This window comes from Corvus moneduloides, chromosome 1, assembly GCF_009650955.1.
Source record: "Corvus moneduloides isolate bCorMon1 chromosome 1, bCorMon1.pri, whole genome shotgun sequence".
Lineage (NCBI taxonomy): Eukaryota > Metazoa > Chordata > Aves > Passeriformes > Corvidae > Corvus > Corvus moneduloides.
Genome location: NC_045476.1, coordinates 20,279,167 through 20,298,400, shown reverse-complemented (window position 1 = coordinate 20,298,400; position 19,234 = coordinate 20,279,167). Strand labels below are relative to the sequence as shown.

General features: G+C 38.3%; 1 protein-coding gene across 10 annotated transcripts in view; it reads left to right on the top strand.

Annotated features, from left to right (window-relative positions):
• The window catches only part of KIAA1217 (KIAA1217 ortholog), a 364,593-nt gene that overhangs the window by 125,009 nt on the left and 220,350 nt on the right, over window positions 1-19,234 (top strand). For 2 of the 10 annotated variants that reach the window (XM_032101061.1, XM_032101071.1), the window contains exon 1: window positions 9,042-9,368. The exons of 3 other annotated variants lie outside the window; for them this stretch is intronic. In XM_032101061.1, coding sequence (XP_031956952.1) covers window positions 9,149-9,368 — 220 coding nt within the window. In that variant the 5' untranslated portion in view covers window positions 9,042-9,148. Of the gene's footprint in view, window positions 1-9,039; window positions 9,369-19,234 lie in introns of those variants that run through there. 5 more of the 10 variants (XM_032101121.1, XM_032101077.1, XM_032101189.1 and 2 more) reach the window with 5 other exon arrangements.

The window sequence follows — 19,234 nt, the reverse complement described above, 5'->3', positions numbered from 1 at the left end:
TATTGAGGTAAGAAACCTGATTTTTTTGATCCAAGTGTTTCCAGTCTTTCCCCTTACAGACCTTTTTTCTGAAAGACATTTTAAGGACTATTAGAATGAGGGACATCATGAAGGCTTGCTCTCAGAATTTGTAACATTAATTTTTAATAGCTTCTGAATTATTCTGTTTATTTTATGGTTCATATAATAACATGGTAGATATGGTGGTTGCATTTCAGTGGAAGGAATTCAGGTCAAACTTGCTGAAATCTCCCTGATAGCAGACTGGTACCCATTAAAAGCACTGGAGGTCTTATCAGAGGGGAGTTGCTGTTGTTCTACTTCTTTTCACCTATTTTCTTTCTGTCTCTCTTTGCATGTGTTTTTAAGTGTATGTCTGTTCTTTATGTAGCAATCCCTATAACATCAATTTTATTTTAACCCTTTGGGATCAAACAGGAACATATTGAAGTTAAAGTTTTACTTTATTTGATTAATGCATTAGTACAAATGAAACAACTTTGAACTAAGATTCTATGTTTTTTACATCTTTTAGTCATTACAGCAAACCAATATAGCATCAAGAACAGTCAGATAAGAGAACACTATTTGGTAGAGCATAGTAAATAATGTGGTCCTTGGGAAACAAAATATGCATTCAAAACATCATTTTACCAATTTCCTTCATGGTTCTAGGCAGAAATGCTGGTCATGCAGTGTTCTCTTTATTTTAACTTGTGCTAACCTACTTTAAAATGGCAATTGACCTTTTTTAAAGGTATAATTTTTATATTGTACTTGGCATGGTCATCAGTTTAGTTTTCCATTCAGAAAATAGGTTGGGGGTTTTAATAACATACTTCATAGGCCCTTATTTTTTATTGATAAGGTTATTAGTTCTTTTCAAGATTTTTCTTGGTTGGAAAGACTACTATTTCAGTTTTCTTTGCTTCATTGCCATCTGCTATTGTCTGCTGTTTGACCACTGTATTAGATTTTCCCTTCATGTTCCTGGTGAACAATGTCTAATGATGGAGGTTGGAAGAACCATCAGGGTTACCTGGATACCACCCCAAATATCTGCCATAAATAAAGAAAACAACAGTTGCTGCATTCCTAAAGCATGCTATGTGCTGCAAGCCCCTCACTCTTAAGTGCTAGTAACTGGGAGCATTTGTTGTCATTTATGTAAATAAGGTAATAAATCATCAAATATGCAAAGCAGGACATTAAGTCATCTGCATAAAATCTCCAGATTTCAGAACATTTAGTCTCTACAAATATGGGCAGATTGTAACCAAGAAATATCTTTCCAGATGGCTTGAGCAGGTGAGGATGCAATGCCTGTGCTTTTCAGAGGAGTAGTGGTAAACTCAGACTACCTGAACTATTATCTATAGCTATAGAAACATAATAAATGGAGTTGCAGATTTTTTATTGTTGTTTAACAAACATGTTCATCTCTCCAGAGCTGCTCAGACAGCAAGGGATCAAGCATCTGACTGTTTATAGACAGTTTATACAAACTCCTGCAGTCAGCATTATAGGGCACTTACTGTGCTGTAAGGACAGTATAAGGGACAGAAAGGATCAAATTCAACACCAGTCACTTGAAATTTTGACACAGAAAAGAACCTTATACATCATATATGTTGTACTGCATAAGTAAAACTGTGCAAAATGTAAAGCTTGCTCCACTCTTATGATGCACATTTTAAGTGGAACTTAGGAGAAAAAGTATTTTTTCTTCTCTGTCATGGCCAAAACCACACAAAAATCACAGACAGCTGATCAGATTAGCTTCTTGAAATATTCATTAATGGGTGTCTGAAAAATATTGCATCTCACAAGTAGAAAAATAACATTTTATATTCTGCAGTCCACTAAGTCATCACTCCCAGGACTACACCTGAGAAAAGGACACTGGATTGGTGGAACACTCTCTGTGCCTGTCTGCAGTTTAGACAGCGTCTATAATTATTTTGCTTTTTAAAAAAGCCCCCAAATAAATGTCATTGTAATACCTGACTATAAAGGGTTCTATATCTGCTTACTTGCTTTCTGCTTTCCATAGACCTGTGGAGATTTTTCTTTACATCCAAGGTCTCTGGTGGAAAAAGACTGTGGTAGTCCAGCCAAGAGTGCCAGAGCTACGGGTACCCTACAGAGCTATTCCTTCTCACCACCGTCTTCAGAGGACGACCCTTGCCTTCCCAGTGTTCTCTTTTCTCTGTAGTTTGCTCCTCCTTATGAGACTATCCACTGCAGCACCCATACCCGGGTGCTATTAATGGAGCCTTGGTGGCTGAGGAGTAGTTAAAATACTTCATGTGGGATATGAGTGAATTGCCTTCATGCCTGAAGTTTGTCTTCCTTTCATTCATTTTGTGCTTACTTTTCTTACCTATTTTTTTCCCCTGTGTGGATGATGCAGAACTTCATGATGAAAGAGGAGTATTGAAAGAATGAAAAGGACTTATCTGTGCCTTGACCATATGCACAGGATTCTGTCAGTTATGGACTGTGTTTGTGTCTCCTGGCATATCCAATCTGCTCTTGCTTCCTACCTATTTCCTCTTCATTCCAGGATTTCATTCAAACCATCATAAAGGGCTGAATTTCTGTAAGGGATATTTTCTCTTTCATAAAGCTTTAAGCTCTCTGTATTTTTGATGTGTTAGAGCACTTCTAAAGGTTATTCTTTTATTAAGAGGTGGTCATTTGAAAATGATGATTGAAAAAGCTAGAGAAGGCTGCAGTTATGCTAAAACAAATTAGCAACTAACATTTGAAACTAACATTTTCTTCAGAGTAAAATGTCAGTGTAGTGTTATAAATTGTTTCTCTCCCTCCCCTTTTTATAGTGGCAATAAAGACTAAGCCAGTCATAGTTTCACTAACTTAATTTCAGGAGAGATTTTAAAATTTGGACACTTTTCTCTTTTATCAAAAAAACTACTAATGCTATGAATTTCACAAAAGATAATTTTGTGCACATTTTAAAATGCATTAAGAACCTCATATGAAATAACTGCAAATGTGGAAAACAGTATTCACATTACTTAACAATGAAGTAATAATAGCAATGATCTGCTGTGATTTATAGCTAATGGATATTCTTTTAAGAACATATTGAGCCTAAATTCTTATTTGATTTGATTAAAAGATCAGAACAAAAGCGAAAAAAAGCTTTGAACCAAGATTGTGTGAATTTTAGCTCTTTTAGTCATTACAGCCAACTTGTGCAGCACCAAGAACAGCCAAATCACAGAACACTTTGCTAGAGTTTAGCAATAATTTAAATGTGGCATAAATATATAAATTTTTTATTCTTCTGTGAATAGCTAATAAATAGATAAAGGTAACATTCTGCAAAAAAAAAGTATTTGTCATGCGTTGCATGGGCAGCTGTTCACAGTTGATTGTTCTGTCTGGAATTGCTTAGTGATTAACATATCTCATCAGGATAAAGTACCCAGGCCTGCCATCACAGTTGGCACCAATTGGAAATCTTAGCAACAGTCTTGGCAAACATTTCAAACATTAAAGGCTGTGTTTACACACCAGTGCCCCCCCCGTTGCTTTGTTCTTCTGAAAGTGCACCCTTTGGTCTGTGCAGTTACCTAAGTGTGCCTGGGCTCCTATAACCCTTCAGGCAGGGAAGGGAACCAAGTGTAGTTGTCAAAAGGCATCCTGAGGACAGAACAACACCAGGTAAGGGATAGTGATGATGTACCTACATTGGTTTAGAAAAACCATAACCTTCATATAGTTCAATGTTTACATACACTGTAATAGTAGGCCACAGACCTGTGTACTCAGGCAGACCAGGGCTTTGAAGGTCTTGTAACCAAAGCCAAATATGAGATGTATAAATGATAAAATAATAAAGAAAATTAACTTTGCCCTTACTTACAGTATTTCTGGGTTTGTGGCAGAATAAGGTATTTAGATTCTACATCTGTATATGCTTTTATCTTTAAGAAAGTCTTTGCTATGGTTTAATTTTTGAAATTTTGACAAAAAGGAAATAAAATAGACCTGAAGGGTTTTTTTCTGACTTAGGCTTTTTTCTAAAGACTTGGAACTGAGATTAAATTTTTATGGCTGAGTAGTAAATCTCTGGAACAGGATTTCCTGATATAAATGACAGCTCTACTTTAATTATAGCATCTTCCGGGCAGGTATTATATTACAGCAGGACCCTTAACAGACTCTCCTTTTTAAGACCATATTCAAAAGTAACAGGACTTGCCATAATTACAGACTACTTTCTGTTGGAGGGATTCACTTGTCTTTGAATGAATGACTAGGTACCTTTTGCATGGTTTATTTTCCCAGCAAGAATGGCTTCAGATCTGTGTGAAATGTTTTAAAATGGATCTCAATATATTGAATATGAAGCTTCTTCTGTACTATGCAACTATTTCAGAAATCATATATGGAGAAATAAAGCACTGGTACATTCTTCTAAGAAAGCTTTAACATCTGCAAAATTAACTTGTCACTAATTTTGCATGCTTCAGTTACTAGAAAATGTAGCTCTCTGAAGCACCAAGCTTTTTATTTTTTATTATTACATTACATACCTATCTGTGACTTGCATCTGAAATTGTTTTCATCACTGATCTTGTTCTTTTGGTGCCTATACATTTATTTCACATTTCATGCTGAAAATGTTATGCCATCTGGTTACTTGCGTAATTTTGTAAAGAGAAAACTTCATTAATTTGCAGTTTTAACTTCTGCACCTGCAACTTCCATTTACTGGTGTTGCAGTTGTTGCCTGTCAGTAGTTTAGAAAGAGTCTGCTGAAGTAGAAATATTTCTGTATACATGCCTTTCTCTCTTTAGATAATTTCAGGCCAAAGTTTGGGAGAGGATTTGGTGAGGCTGAGAAAACATCACATCCTGAACCGTACAGCATCAACTCCCAATTTTTCCTGGTTCACATATGAGGGATCCTCTCCCCTCCCTGGTTCTTTATGTGCAAATGTAAACTAGAACTCCATGGTTGCCCAAAAAAGGAAATTTCAAGCTTTGCAAATGCTTTGTTTGGATTAATAACATCTATAGTCACGTTTCTTTTATCCCGGAGGGCACAAACATTGCTGAAGTTAATAGTGGTATCATAACCTATTTAATATGCTATGGTAAAAATGCCTTCTGTTAGCTAACTCTTAACAAATTCTTGTTGTCATATTTCAGCAGTAATTTATTTTCTAGGCAGGAAAGAGGAGAGGTTAGTTTTGAACCTAAAAGGACAGTGTTTTAAGCAGGGTATGGAAAGTGTATGGTTTTCTAAAAATACTACTTGTTTACATATATGTGATTATTCAAAATCATAGACTGCACTGTTGGTCCCTTAATTTCCTCTGCATGAGGCTGTGACAGTTTATTCATTGACCCAAAGCACTAGAAGACTTCCTACAGCATTTTATGAAAACCTGACAAACTGAACTGCTTTTTGCTTAATGGTGTGTTACATCAATATGATGTCTCTACCTAGCTGAAGTTGGCTATCTGAAATCTAAGGGAAAAGGGGCTGGGCTTGTTTTGGACTTTGTGTTTGGGTTTTTTTTTTTTTTTTTTTGGTTTATTTTTGGTTTTGTGGGTTTGTTTTGGGTTTTTTTAAAGTAGTTCAAAAGAGTAACTTGGGGTTTCAAAAAGCCTGAGAGCTGATGAAAGACTTGCTCCCTGGGGAGCTTCATTAAGAACCTGTGATGGAGAGGGAGGGATTGGCAGGAAGAGACCTGCCCCACAGTCGGGAGGAGCCCAGGCCTCCAGGGCAGCGGGACTGGGGAGAGAGGAGCTGTGCAGTTGGGATGTGGGTGATGGGGAGCTGGCAGCAACCCTGGGCTGCACGCTCATGGCTGTTCCAGCCTAGAGTGCACTGCTTTACTGTGTCTACATCCAGCCTGAAACAGTCAGCTAAGCAACCTCAGCTTATGTTCTGGAATGGTTTATTTCAGGGTTTGGGGGGATTTTGGGGTGGTTTTTTTGGTGTTTTGGTTTTTGGGGGATTGGTGGCTTTTATTAAGGGTTTGATGCTCATAGCTGGAATCACCAGCTTCACATCTCAGAGCCTTTAAAACAAACAAACAAACTGGACTTTTTTTTTTGGGAACACTCTGCCAGTCTGCAGGAAGCTAAAACAGACAAATTACCAGAGAGGAAGCAAATGCTCCCAGAAATGGAAGTCAGGCATGGGAAAATTTAATTGCTGGGACTTTGGAGAAAGGTTGTACATCTACCATTGGACAGATTTAAAGATATTTAAGCTTCCAGATTATAAATAGCCACTGAATAAATTTAATAATACAGAATGACAAAATTCTGGGGGGTGGGAAGGCACTTCTGGAAATTGTCTAGTCCACCCCCAGGTCAGGCAGACTCAGCTGCAGCAGGCAGGTCAGGGCTGTGCCTGGTTGGGTGCTGCTTATCTCCAAGGATGGAGACTTCATTACCTCCCCGGCCAGCTTGTGCTAGTGTCTGACCACCTTCACTCTATAAAAGGCCTAAAGTTCGTTCTTTCCCCTGGTTTCAATTTGCACTCGTTGTCTCTGGTCCTTCGCTGGGCAGCACTGAGAACAGCCCACTCCCTCCCTTTATCCCCACATCAGATGTTCATGCACATGTAAGATGCCTCCTGCAGGCTGAGCAGGCACAGCTCTCTCAGCCTCTCCTCACGTGACACCGTGCCATCAGGCACTGAGATATTACTGAAAATGGTCATCTTTGACTGGAGTATTCCAGGAATTTCCCATGTTTGAGGAACATATTTGACTCACCCCATTTCTGCAGGGCTGTATCTCTGCTGTGAGACAAAGAGCTTCTTTCTTGTCAAAACCAGGATGTTGCTGCTGTCTTTCAGTGGAGAAGTGTCACCTTGGCATCCAAATGGCCAACTTGGGGCCTTTCCTGTCAAAAGCTGATGGATAGAGCTCCCTTTCCCCATCTTTTTTGCTATGTTGCTCGAGAGAGCCTTAGGAAAATCTTGAATTCACTATGTCCTTGCTTTGCTTAGAAATTAAATTATTTTAAGTTTACAGGTAACATGACCATCTAGTTAGATTCTCCTTCATAGATGAGGCCATTCTTTCTATGAGCAACCTGTGATAAGGGTGCTTAGTTTGGGTGAATGTGTAATGTACAGAAATCTCAGTTGGATTTTGCTTTAGCAGTAGTGATTCAAAAACTGAAATACTATTTTTGTAGTCACTCAGGACTGGATTTTATTTCACAATTGTTCTGTGTTTGGCAGAATTAAAATACGTCTTTGTAGTGTCAGAGGCATTATTGGCACTGCTCAAAAACTCTTCTTAAGCATACAGCACTTGTGTCTGCTTACACAATGAGAAATCATAATGGAAGATATTAAAAACTACTATTGGTCAAGCAGTCCAAGATCTTGAGAGGGAATGACAGTACTTCTTAGGCTCAGTACAACTGACCTCTCACATACATACTGGCTTTCAGATTTTCTCTTCCTTCTTCACTCATTCTTTACTCCAGTTACATGATTAACTCTCCATTCATCATCTTGTTTCACCCCTGTTTGTGTTCTTCATTGTCTTCTGCATGACCTGCTGTGCCTGAGCACTGCTAATGAGCTGAGTTACACTCATGCCTGTCAGGTTCCTCCTTGTGAGTAGAAATCTTCCCACTCAGAGTTCCTTCTGTATTGACAAGATAATATGCAGAATAATATCACAGCAAGGCTTACTGTATTGAACGTAATCTGGCCCATTCTTGATGGAACAACAAAGCAATAGACACCATGCTTTATAGAGAAGGCATAAACAATTATCTATCTATTTAATGTGGGATTCTTGGAAAAAAAATGGAAATAACTTGCAAAAATGTTTTACTGCATTGTACAGTTGCCATCTCTGAAAACAAGGAATGGCTGTAATAATTTAGTCATGTTTTGCTTTCTTTTTGCTTGTTAAGCATTTTTCCTAAATATCTATTAGTACTTTAGCTTATGTAATATTGATTTGCTTATGTTCATTCTAGTTTTGAAATAAAGTGGACCCTCATAATCTGTTAGAGATGCAGCATTCTGTTTGCTTAGGATATTGAGAAATACATTTTAAAATTCAGCATGAAGATTTTACTGTAACTGTAGCTGTGATGTTTTCTTTTGTTTGCCCTGTGTTTTTTCTTTAGAAGTTCTTTCCAAAATTATGGTGAATGGAATTTTATTTTCATGTGATCAAATGCTCTTTGTCTTGGCAGCATTCACAAGCACAGAGCTGGCAGAGAAAGTTAGGCAGGATTTGCCTGGGCATTTTCAAAGAAGAGCACCCAGGAACTGAGATTTGAAATAATGTAGCCTGAGGTCAGGAACTTTTTCTTTAGAGAGTCAGTAAAGAACATGATTGTCTGTAGTGTGCAAGAAGCCAGGGATTTTCTAGATATATATATATAGCAGTGAAATAGGAAAGTATAATGGTCTGTATTCTGTGCAGTGTTGCTTCCTAAACAACGCCAGTTAATAATAAGGGATTTGGACCATTTTTCAAAGAGAGATGATATTTGCTGTCAATCCTCCCTTTCTTTTGGTGAGTCAGATAATACAGTGCTAGGAGAATATGCATCATTTAATCCAATTTAAGCTTGCACCGTGCTTAACTCAAAGACAAATGTGTTCTTGACATCAGGCATTTACCATATAGCACTGAAACAGTGTGATTTTGGCGCACTGTGAAGAAATCTGCTGAAACAAGAAAGTGTTTGTTTGAGAGAGAGGGTTGGGAGAGGAATGCGGGAGGGTCCCACATGCAGAGGTAAACCCTGCGCCTGGGTGGTTTTTCACGTTATACCTGCATAGGTGGAGCATTCCCCTCATGCCAGGGTGCTCTCAGTGCACACCAGGAGCTCACGACAGTCCCTGGAAGAGCATCTGCTCCCCACAGCGTGGTTGGGACTCAGCACTGGGACAGAGTCATCTGTTTTACCCCAGCACACATTTGCATTCCACAGGTCTGGGAAACTGCGTGACCACCCAACGCTTGGTGTTTAAAACTGATCGGGCTGGCAGCACAGCACTTCACATCCAGCTGCGCTGCACACACAAACTCCCCAGCCTCTGTGCTGGAAAGTGAGCTGCGAAGGATTTTTTTAGGAATTGCTTTTGGAGCAGGTACATTCCTGCACAGGCAGGATGTCCAAACCCTCTCGGTTGGCTCGACCTGTGTCGGCTAGTACAGCTCCTAGATCGCCTTTGTCCAGGAAAGAAGATTTTAACAGCCGATCACGAAAAATTAGGCTAGGTGAAAAGATTTTGAGAGCTGGCAGCGAAGGAAACCTGGTTAAACAGCATCAGCAAGAGCAGGTGGAAATCACAGAAGGGCTTGTGCCACGGAGGGCTCCTTTCCTGAAAGGTAACTGGTTATTTCATGCTGCAAAAAAAAAAAAAAAAAAAAGCATTTGCAATCTTTGTGCTTTTAATAAACCCCAAACATCAATTATGGTATAATAGGGGTATATGTGTGTATGTGTGTGTGTACTGTTTCTAAATGACAGATTCTTGTACATAAAGCATTTGTTTTGAAAATAAAAGGGCTCAAAACATTTTTGTTGTTCAGTTTTGGCTGGGTGCTGTATACAAGCTAAAAATGTTTAGCTGTCAAAGTGGTAAATCACAATCTTTTACAGTCTAAATGTGCCACTGTATTGTGAAGCTTTATTTGAAATAATGATTTGAAATTATTAGCAAGTGTGAGAAAGATTAAATAGAGAAAAATAAAGAGAAAATAGACATCAGTGCAGGCACAGAATCTTTCAACCCTGCAAGTAAAACTCTTCTTCGTGGGTCCTAACAAGGCAGCTGTGACTATTTCTTGCATAAAAACTAAACAGATCAAGTGTATTTGGAAAGGCTTATATGCTTTTAGAATGCAAACAAATGTGGAGGATAATATAAGATTACAATCTACTTTCACTGATCTGTTGAGCAATGGGCTGCAGAAACATTGCCTCTTTTTAACTTAGTTTTTGTGACAGTACTCCTTAGAACTGAATTTAAAAGTAGCCATTTAATCCGCATGGTGTAAAATGGGAGTAAGTTGTCATTCTATCAGGAAATAAAAGTAGTAGTATTCTAATTGTACTCTTCATGAAGTTTATATTTAAATATGAACAAGAAGCAGAATCCTTTCAATACAGAATAGAAATGTCCCTCCATCCTAAATCCACAGGAAAAAGAAGTGTAGATTATAGACCTTTGTAACTTGAAACTGTACTTTCATTTCACACACATGGTATCCAAGGTCACAGTTTTTATTCCCACCTGAATAAGGTTTAAAAGATTTTTTTTTTCCTGCAGTATGACTTTTATTATTTCACAAAGAAGGAAAAAGTGATGACACCTAGTCTTACTCAGGGAGATGGATGATCTGTTTGTTTCTACAAAGGAAACTGGGTTTGAAGCACTTTATTAATGGCAGAAGAGAGCAAATAGAAAAGCTGGAGGTGGGAGGGCTTAAATTTCTGGTCTCACTCACAGAACATCTTGCTTATTTAGCAATGTAATGTGAAAACTCATTTTTGATCTTGAGATGTATTGCAAGAAAGTTTATTCCAAAAAAACCAGATGTACAATTCTTTTTGCCCTGGTAACCAATATTTATTGATTTTATAGTAAATGATGTTTCATAGTCAAGTTTTTAAAATTTGAAAACTTTCACAGAAAATCCTGCAACAGTATGTTTTTCACCAAGCTAAAGTTTTTTAAATGGCAGTTTGTGTTCTCTCATTTATTGAGAAAAGGAAATCATGTGGGATATACAGAACAGAAAGTGTGTCCTTTTAAGGGATGTGATTTTTATGGCACTCTCAATTCCTTTATCACCTTACTCACTTTTTCAAGGTGTTCTTGGGCTATGTAATGCTTTGCAACTTAAAGCAAGGGTTGCAGTCACTCCTTAGAGTTTTGGGTGAAATTTCTCTAAAACAGAAATCTAGTGTCTATCAGTAGTGCTGCAACATGGCATGTGCTTTTAGTATTTATAGCTTACACTTACTGTCTTTTTGAGCATGAGTTAAACCCTGTTAAGTACTGGCTTTCTGCACTGGGATGGTTGTTTTACTTTAGGCAGGATGTTACTGTGAGTTGTTTTTGTAAGAGATGTTGAAGAACAAATATTGATATTTCTGAAGGGAGCATACTATAAGGGTGATGGAAATGCAGAGTGTGGTTTTTTCCCTCTGGAAATGGGACTGACCGGATGACCCCCAATAAAGTCCAAACATTGGCCAAAGTGATTTGAAAGATGTTTTGTGAGAAGCTGGTACAGACCTGGATGGTGGAAGGGCACCAGATATGGCAGAAGCCAAAAGCAGTGAAGGGTGTAGAGGCCACAAGGCAGTGCCCTGGGGCAAGGCTGAGTAATACAAGAGAGCATGAGCAGCAGCCAAGGGTGTTTCTGTGGTCTTGAAGTGGTAAAGAGGAAAAGTGGAAGAGGTGGCAGAGGGCAGGGATAGCCTGAATGAGATGGTTGAAGTAGGAAGATGAAGTGAGGGGAGGCAGAAAGTTCCTGTGGGAAGAAGACGGGCTTGGAGGAGAAAAAGAAGGCAAAGGAGGATTGGCTTTTAGGTGGGTCAAAGGGGCAGGAATGGAGAAGTGGGAGAAGGAGGCTCTGTTAGGTGGGGAGTGGAGTCCTGAACAACCTCACATGGAAGAGGGATTTGACCAAATTTCATTCTTTGTTGTGTAATGTCAGTGAAACCCCATGGCTGTGTGTGTGCGCTATACCTTAAAATTCTGGTCTGTGCACAGAAGATCAAGCTGGGTTGTCTGGATTATTTTGTACTGGTGAACTTCACATGTCTTCACGTGAAGCAACATTACACTATTTCTGGTTTCTTTGAAAGTTTTAAATTAATAACAAAGAGATAACATGCTTGAGTGGTGCTAACAGACTACAATCCAGCAAAGCTCAGTGCTTAACAGATAGGAAATACAAAATTTTGGCTATAATTTTAATAGGACTGTAAAGCATGATGACTCATTTTAATTACATTATATGTTGGGGGGGCAGGGGGGTTCTACAGAATTCTTGCCCTGTTTTGTGCAAGACGAGTTGTGCTTAACTGAGAAGTTGGGTTCAATTAGCAGGGGGGCAGCTCATGGCAGAGACAACAGTAGTCCTTGTAGGTACTGCCATTAAAGGTCAGAGTGGAACTCTGCCTCTGCCACTGAGGTCTGTGTGGCGTAGACAGACATACTGCTTCAACTTTCACTAGGGAATGCTGGCTGTATGGATTGGTTTTTTTTGGTTTAGTTGTTGGATGTGCAAATCTGAGACTATGGGTTCTGATTTGCAGAGCTGAAACCACGTAACAGTAACTGAAGTCAGTGTCAGCTGCAATTTTATTGCATGAAATACTGTCTAATGCAAAGGACTCAAGAAGGTCATCTCGTACTTACCTGTTACTCTTCATCTGAATTTAATGGACAACTTTGACCATAATTTCTCTAGATGCCAGGTTCATCTTGCTAAAAGAAGAAAGAAGTAGAAGAGTAAGATTCTTATTTTATAATTAGGAATACTTTGACCCAGGCTACAAAATTTGTTGCTTGGTCTTCAGATAAAGACCTGACAAGTGTGCAGTACATGAACCCCAAGTCCACATCCAGAATAGCCAAGATGAATAATTTGCTTCCATGCGTATGAAATGAGTCCTGTTGATTTTGTGAGGAGAACAAGGCGATGGCCTTGTTGGGTTGTGAGTAAGGAAAGTCTGTAATGCAATGCATGTGCACAGGGAGTGGGAAACAGGGTTGCAGAGACAGTCTGAGTTTTCTCACTCCCCATCTGGAAATTTCTTTGTAAACTGAACGTCATTTTAGGATTTGCTGGTTTAAAGAAAAAAATGAAGATAGGTAAACCTTTCTTTTTTAATTTTCACTTTCGTGACTGAATCAATTAAAATAGGATTTTTTCTCCTCTGGGATGTGTTACTGATTGGAGAAATTTATGAATTTCTGTTACCCATACTTTCCTCCAAGAAAAGCAGAGAATATACTAATGTCTGCCTTTTCAGTTTCCTTTCTCTGTGCCCTTTTATTGAGTTTTGATATTTGCTTTAATATTTGCCTTCACATCGTTTCACTTTGCTTTATTTTTCACTCCATTTTCTCCATTACAGTTTCCTCCCTGGTTTCTCCTCTGCACTTTACTTTGCAGTTCATGGTGCTTGGAATGCAAGGCCAATACTTTTAGACTAAACCTTTTGGTGTCTCATATTCAGTTGGATCCAAAACTAGACAAAACCTGTTTGTTCCATCTCTGGTTATTAAATGGGGGCCAGAGGACTTTGGGGATATAGTGGGATTCATATCTACAGCCTCTTCATGCAAAGCAAGCAATAATAGCACCATAGAAAGTGGAAGTAATTACATTTTCCCTATTTTGTTTTTATGACAAACTCCAAAGACTATACAACCCATATGTGTATTATTAATTACCTCCAAGAACATTATGGTTTTCAAATAGATATAGAATAATGGCCAAAGTTTGGAAATTATTCTTTCTGACGTTCGAGTAATATCTATGGAATGTTTAAGGCCAAGAACTTTATTTGTCAGGAACTTCCATCTCACAGCATTTCCTGACAGGGATGTACCTACAAATACAGAACACATGTCAGAGTAGGGGTTTGCTGTCCAAGGAAGTTCATTATTAAAAGAATAGCAAAGCAAAGAATGTTTGTATTTAGCCTACAGTATTTTTGTTTCCTCTGCAACTGTTTTAGATTCATCAGGGCAGAGAACACAGATCCTGTAAATACAGTACTTGTATATACAAATGTTCATTATCTCACAAATTTAATGCTAGCTCTCTTCTTAACTACCAGTACATTTTTTTTTCAATTTGAAATGCAGCATTTTTACTGTGATCTTAAAAAAAAAAAATCAGAAATTTTATTGTCTTTTAGAGTAGTCTGAAAAACTATAGTGAAACTAGGGTTGATATCAGATGTACAACATAATACAGTTAGTGGCTCAGAATTTTGAGCTTGAGACACATAGCTTTGGTGACCTAAAGGGACTCTATTATTTCATTTTACTATATTAATATTGGAAATAGAGAAATAACATGGGCTGTTAGATTACAAAATAATTCTAGATTAGATATCCAAGCTGGAGAAGAATATTATTAAGATAACTCTTGGAATTATATAGTTGCAGTGTAGAAACAGAGATCAGGTATGAGACAGTAGACATTCTTTCAATTGCCTACATGAACATTTATTTCTATAGCTGCTGAAGTATGACTTCACCTGGAGGGTTAACAAGGCAGCTGAACATGCCTCCTTCCACTTAAGATTATGCAGTATAAAAACTGGAGTTATGGTTATTGAAAACTGAATGTCTGGACATTTGTTTAGGTAATGAATGATTGGCCTACTTATGTTCTTATTTGCCCTGAGATCATGACTCAAGCATAAAGTATACTTTAGCTACTTTTTAAAGCATGATTTCTTACAAAAATTGGTCATGTCAGAAATACCTGGCAGGCTTTCTTTCATTGGTAACCTTTTACCCATTACCTGAATTTGTGCAATTATGATGGAGAGGTAAGGGTCTCAAAAATACTGCATTTCTGTGATATACTGTATACACTGTAGCTTTGTAGGATACTCTGTTCTGTACCTGACAATTTGCTGGCTGGATGGAGAAGGAAGACCTGATTGATAACTGTGTTCAGCAAAAAGCTGCAGTGTGTGCTCAACTCTTCTTGCACATCAGAGAGTTCACATGTGGGTGACACCTCATAAAAACCATACCCCAGGGACAAGCTCAGGCTGGAGCTCACAGCTCCCATAATTCACTAGAGAAGAAAATTCAGACTGTGGATGAGATTGCATGAATTCTGATGGAAACATTTTGAAATTGAATGTATACTGCAGCCTAAGTATAATTCAGTTTACCAAGTCAGTAGTCAATCCCAAATAAAAAATAATAGAAGAAAAAGCTGCTTTGGAAACCAAGTTACAGTAGTTGCATGGCTTACAGAACTATTTTTCAATTGCAAAAAGTATTTTTTTAATTTTAAAAAGGCGCTTTAAAATTTTTCCTCTGGGACCTGGCAGGAAAAGAAGGAGAGCTCTATACATCCCCTTGGGAAGCTCAGAATCTTCTGTTTGTTTTACTATAAGGGCATAAGGGAAGAACAAAAACTTCACCAATTCTCTCCACAGCTCTAAAAAGGCTTAAACAATATAGATAAGGGAATTTTGGAGAGGTTACAATTTTGGGGGAAAATAAGTATAATTTTTTGAAGGTTAATTTTTCCTTAAATGGTCTTTCTGAAATCTGTCAGAAGTTTTGAAGTTTAGATTAAATTAAGCGAATGAATAGATGGCACGGATTGTGGGTATTTAAATGTTCCTCATTAGGTTCTTGTTCCATAAAGCAATTTATCAATATCACTTTGACATGTTTAGGACGTAGGTATATATTTCATACTGAGTATATAACTTCTCATGTATATACAAAATTTACAGCAGTGTAAGAATGTCACCTAAGTGGCATGACTTAATTGGAACCATAGTACTTCAGTATTAGACATTTCAGTACGTGTCAGTCAAACAGTAACATGCAAATCTGTACTAATTTTGCAAAATTTGAATGAGAAGGCTCAGAAATGTTAGTCCTACTGTCAAAATCCCCTCAAGCCTGGCTGTTACTGTGAAAAAGGATTTTTTTCTATCCAGAATTGACCCTATTAATATAGGATGCATAATTTTTGAGTGTCCCCTTTTATCAAAACAAGAGCTAGTGTTTTGAATTGAAAGCATGACTTTCAGATTTATCCATTTATTTAATGCTGTGGATATTCTAGTAGATTAAAAAGTTACTTGTGAGTTCTGTTTTAGTTTATTTGTATGATGTCAAGACAGGAGCTGGTCTACAGTTGAGAGGTTTTTGACTGAAAGTGGAAAGAACATCGCTGAAATATAAAAAGAAATTGCAATGATCATGTATTTAACATTCTTTGTACTTGATAAGCTTGTGTATCTTTTCTTTTTTGGTGGATGGACTCTAGTATCCTTCTAGGCTGAAATTCAACTCCTTTCTCTACCTGTTGTTACTCTTATCTGCTAATTAAGTGATGAGACGGATCGAACTTTCTTTAATTTTCAAGTTAGCTCACATCATCCTCTGCAATGGGATTTTTCAAAGCTGGACATGGTGCTCCAATCACTGAGTACAGTGGAAGGATTATGTTACAATTATTGCAGATAAATGTTTATAAATCCTTTTCTTTTTAAAAAGAAATCTTTTCTTGCACAATGGCATGGTAATGTTTTAAGCTTCTGATTAACTCTAGAGCCATTTTTGCTGTTAATCATCTTTTAACTTTAGGCATTGAGGGTTTCCCCCTGACCCAGAAAGACAATCATTCTAGCTGATCTTAATTCCTAAATCCTTTCTAGTATTATAAGTCTAGACACAACATCAGCTCTTTCCAAATATTCTGGTATTTCACCCATCCTGAGTGAATTCAGGTAACTATTAAGAACACAGAAATTTTTGTCTGTTAGTTCTTGTAGTGCCCCAGCATGAAATTCGTAAGATCCCAGCACACTGTCTGGTTTCATTCCTTTTCTTTTTAGATTTTCTTGCTGGTATTAATTATGGAAGACATGTGGTCACAGCTGACCGTCTTCTTGAAGTCTGATATGAGAAAGGCATTCAAAATTATGCTTTCCCCACCCCATTTGTTAAAAACTGTCTTTTCCGATTGAGTAATGGATCCATCTTTTCTTTGCCCTTCCTCTGACTAGTAAGGCATTTATGCAATAAGTAGTCACCCAGGCCTGCTGTTCATTTTAAGGAAAGGGAAAACATTCAGGACCTAGTCATGAGCCAGTTATGCTGCTTAAAAAAAAAAAGGCAAACTGCAAATACAAGAAAAATCAAAATATCTGGAATGCACAACTAGCTGGCTGAACATATCCAGGGTATTAGTATCCAGACATTTAAGAACAGGCAAAGTTGTACTATTTTTGGGAAATACATTTTATGATGGCCATCTCCTGATGACATAGGCTGAGGTTGGGTCCTGGCCTAGAGAAAATTTATCTTGAGCCTCTTACTTTGAGTTTGTGAGCATGCTAAGGTCCTTGCTGCAGCTTCAACATATGAGTAGCTCCCTGAGCAGTGAAAAATTTGGAGACATCTCCTCAGCCTTCTATCTTCCAATACTCAGATTCGTCTGCAGCATCTAGATGTGACATAGATAGACTTCTTGTCTAGACTAATTGTTTGAAATTAAACTTTTTAAGGACCTCTTGTTAGAACACGGGAAAAGAGGTTTAGGCAGAGAAGGTGTAAGTGCAGCCCTGCTGTCTGAGGTGCAGGCACTGCCTGGCTAACAAGCAAGCTTCAGAGGCAACCGTGCCTGGCTGCATCTTGGCTGTCACCTTGCAAGAGCCTGAGCTTGCAGTCAGGACCTGGAATGTGTATTCCTTCTTTTGAGGCTGCAGATTTATCTTCTGGCAATGATATTCTGCCTGTCTGAAGATGGTCCCTCTCTCCCCATACCCATATGGTTGCCAGTGCCAGGTGATTATGACCTCTTTCTCTCTCAAATATCAATTTCATTAGGGCAGAGGATAAATACTAAGCATATCACTAGTGAGGGTGATGAGATAGCACCTAAAGGGGTTAAAATTAATCCAGCAGTTTGAGGCCAAAGTCTAGCTTCCTTTAAACACATTTTATGCTGACCTATAAGTTATTGTTTTGTGGCACAGATTTCTCAATGAAGCCTTGAGCGCATGATAAATGACCTCATTCACATGCTGGACATTCCAGTCAGTGTTAAAATCATGCACTCAGTTCATGAACTAGCCATGTCAACTCACGTTACACTTGGCCATTTTCCAGCCTGCACATCTCACTGTGCAGTTTGCTTCTCCTACTGAGCTTGTGCACACTGTAATTATCTGAGGCTCATCCACCACCTTTCTGTGTTTCCCATTGTTATGCAGTGCATGCACTTACAGGATTCAGTTTATCTTCGTGCTGAATTACGTCTCATATTACCATTTGATTGCAGTTCAAGTAAACTATGTTTCCTATTCTTCATGCTTGAATAACTGAAGTATCACTTTGAATGCCTTCTTGACCTCAGTGGAACTAACTGACCTCTTCCTTTGCAGGGCTCTATAGCTCAAAGTGTTCTGCAGTGGTTTGCATGCTCCACGGCTGGGCAAGAGCCTTTGTGTGGGGCAAAGCTGCAGCTTTTGGGCCAGACTACTAACATGAAAAGCTATCTCTACACAGCCTCAGAAGTCCTTCAGGATCAAGCAAACGGTTTAAATTGTACTTTAAGTTGTAAACCTTTAATGACAGTTAAAATAGGTCATCCTGGAACCAGAGCATCGTTTGTAATGCTTATGCAAGTGTGCGTGTGTACCTCTACACGAGTCATCCACCTGCAGCTCACAGGGAAGCTGCTGGGAGACACAGTGGTGGTAGTTATTGCTGTGTAAATACCAGACTGAAGTTAGCTGCTGAAGAGATAGTTTTAAGTAGGAAAGAAGTGTAGCTAGAATCTACTTGCTGACAACTAACTGTTGGTTTATAGTGCATTGTTTAGTTGGTTTTTTTTAATATCATCAAGCTGATGTGTATCATTGCATGTAAAGTAAATAGAGGTGCAAACAATACTTGTGCCAAGAAACCTAATTCTGTATTTTTAGAGGAGTTAAGAGGCTTATCAACCATACAATATTTCTCCATGAAAGATACCTCTGTTCAAATGCCGCTATGTCCTAATATAATTAAAAGCAGAGCAAAGAGTAGCTTAACTTACATAAATATTTTGTTTGTTTTCCACATTCTTACAAACTAGTCTTTGCTAGAAAATTGTGATGCAGTTCTAGAGACTCATTGTAATTAACCCACTGCAATGTTTGTCTTCATAACTGGTGAAATTAGGGAACAGTGATATTTAGCATCAGAGGAGCTGCTGCTAGTTAGCTGGATGGTTTGTAGCAGAGAAAACAATTCCTTCCTGCTTGACTGGCAAGTTATTTTAACAGAATGTAAATTAAAGATTTCAGTGGTGTTCCTAGTTGCATGAAATCCCCTTGGGTGCCTTACTGCCATGACCTCCTTGGACATTAATGCTGCTGTTACTGCTTGTTCTGGGGGTGTTAGGAGTTGCTGTCTCATCCAGGATGCCATGGAGCTCCTCCCTGAGATCATCTAGGAGCTTCATTTAGCAAT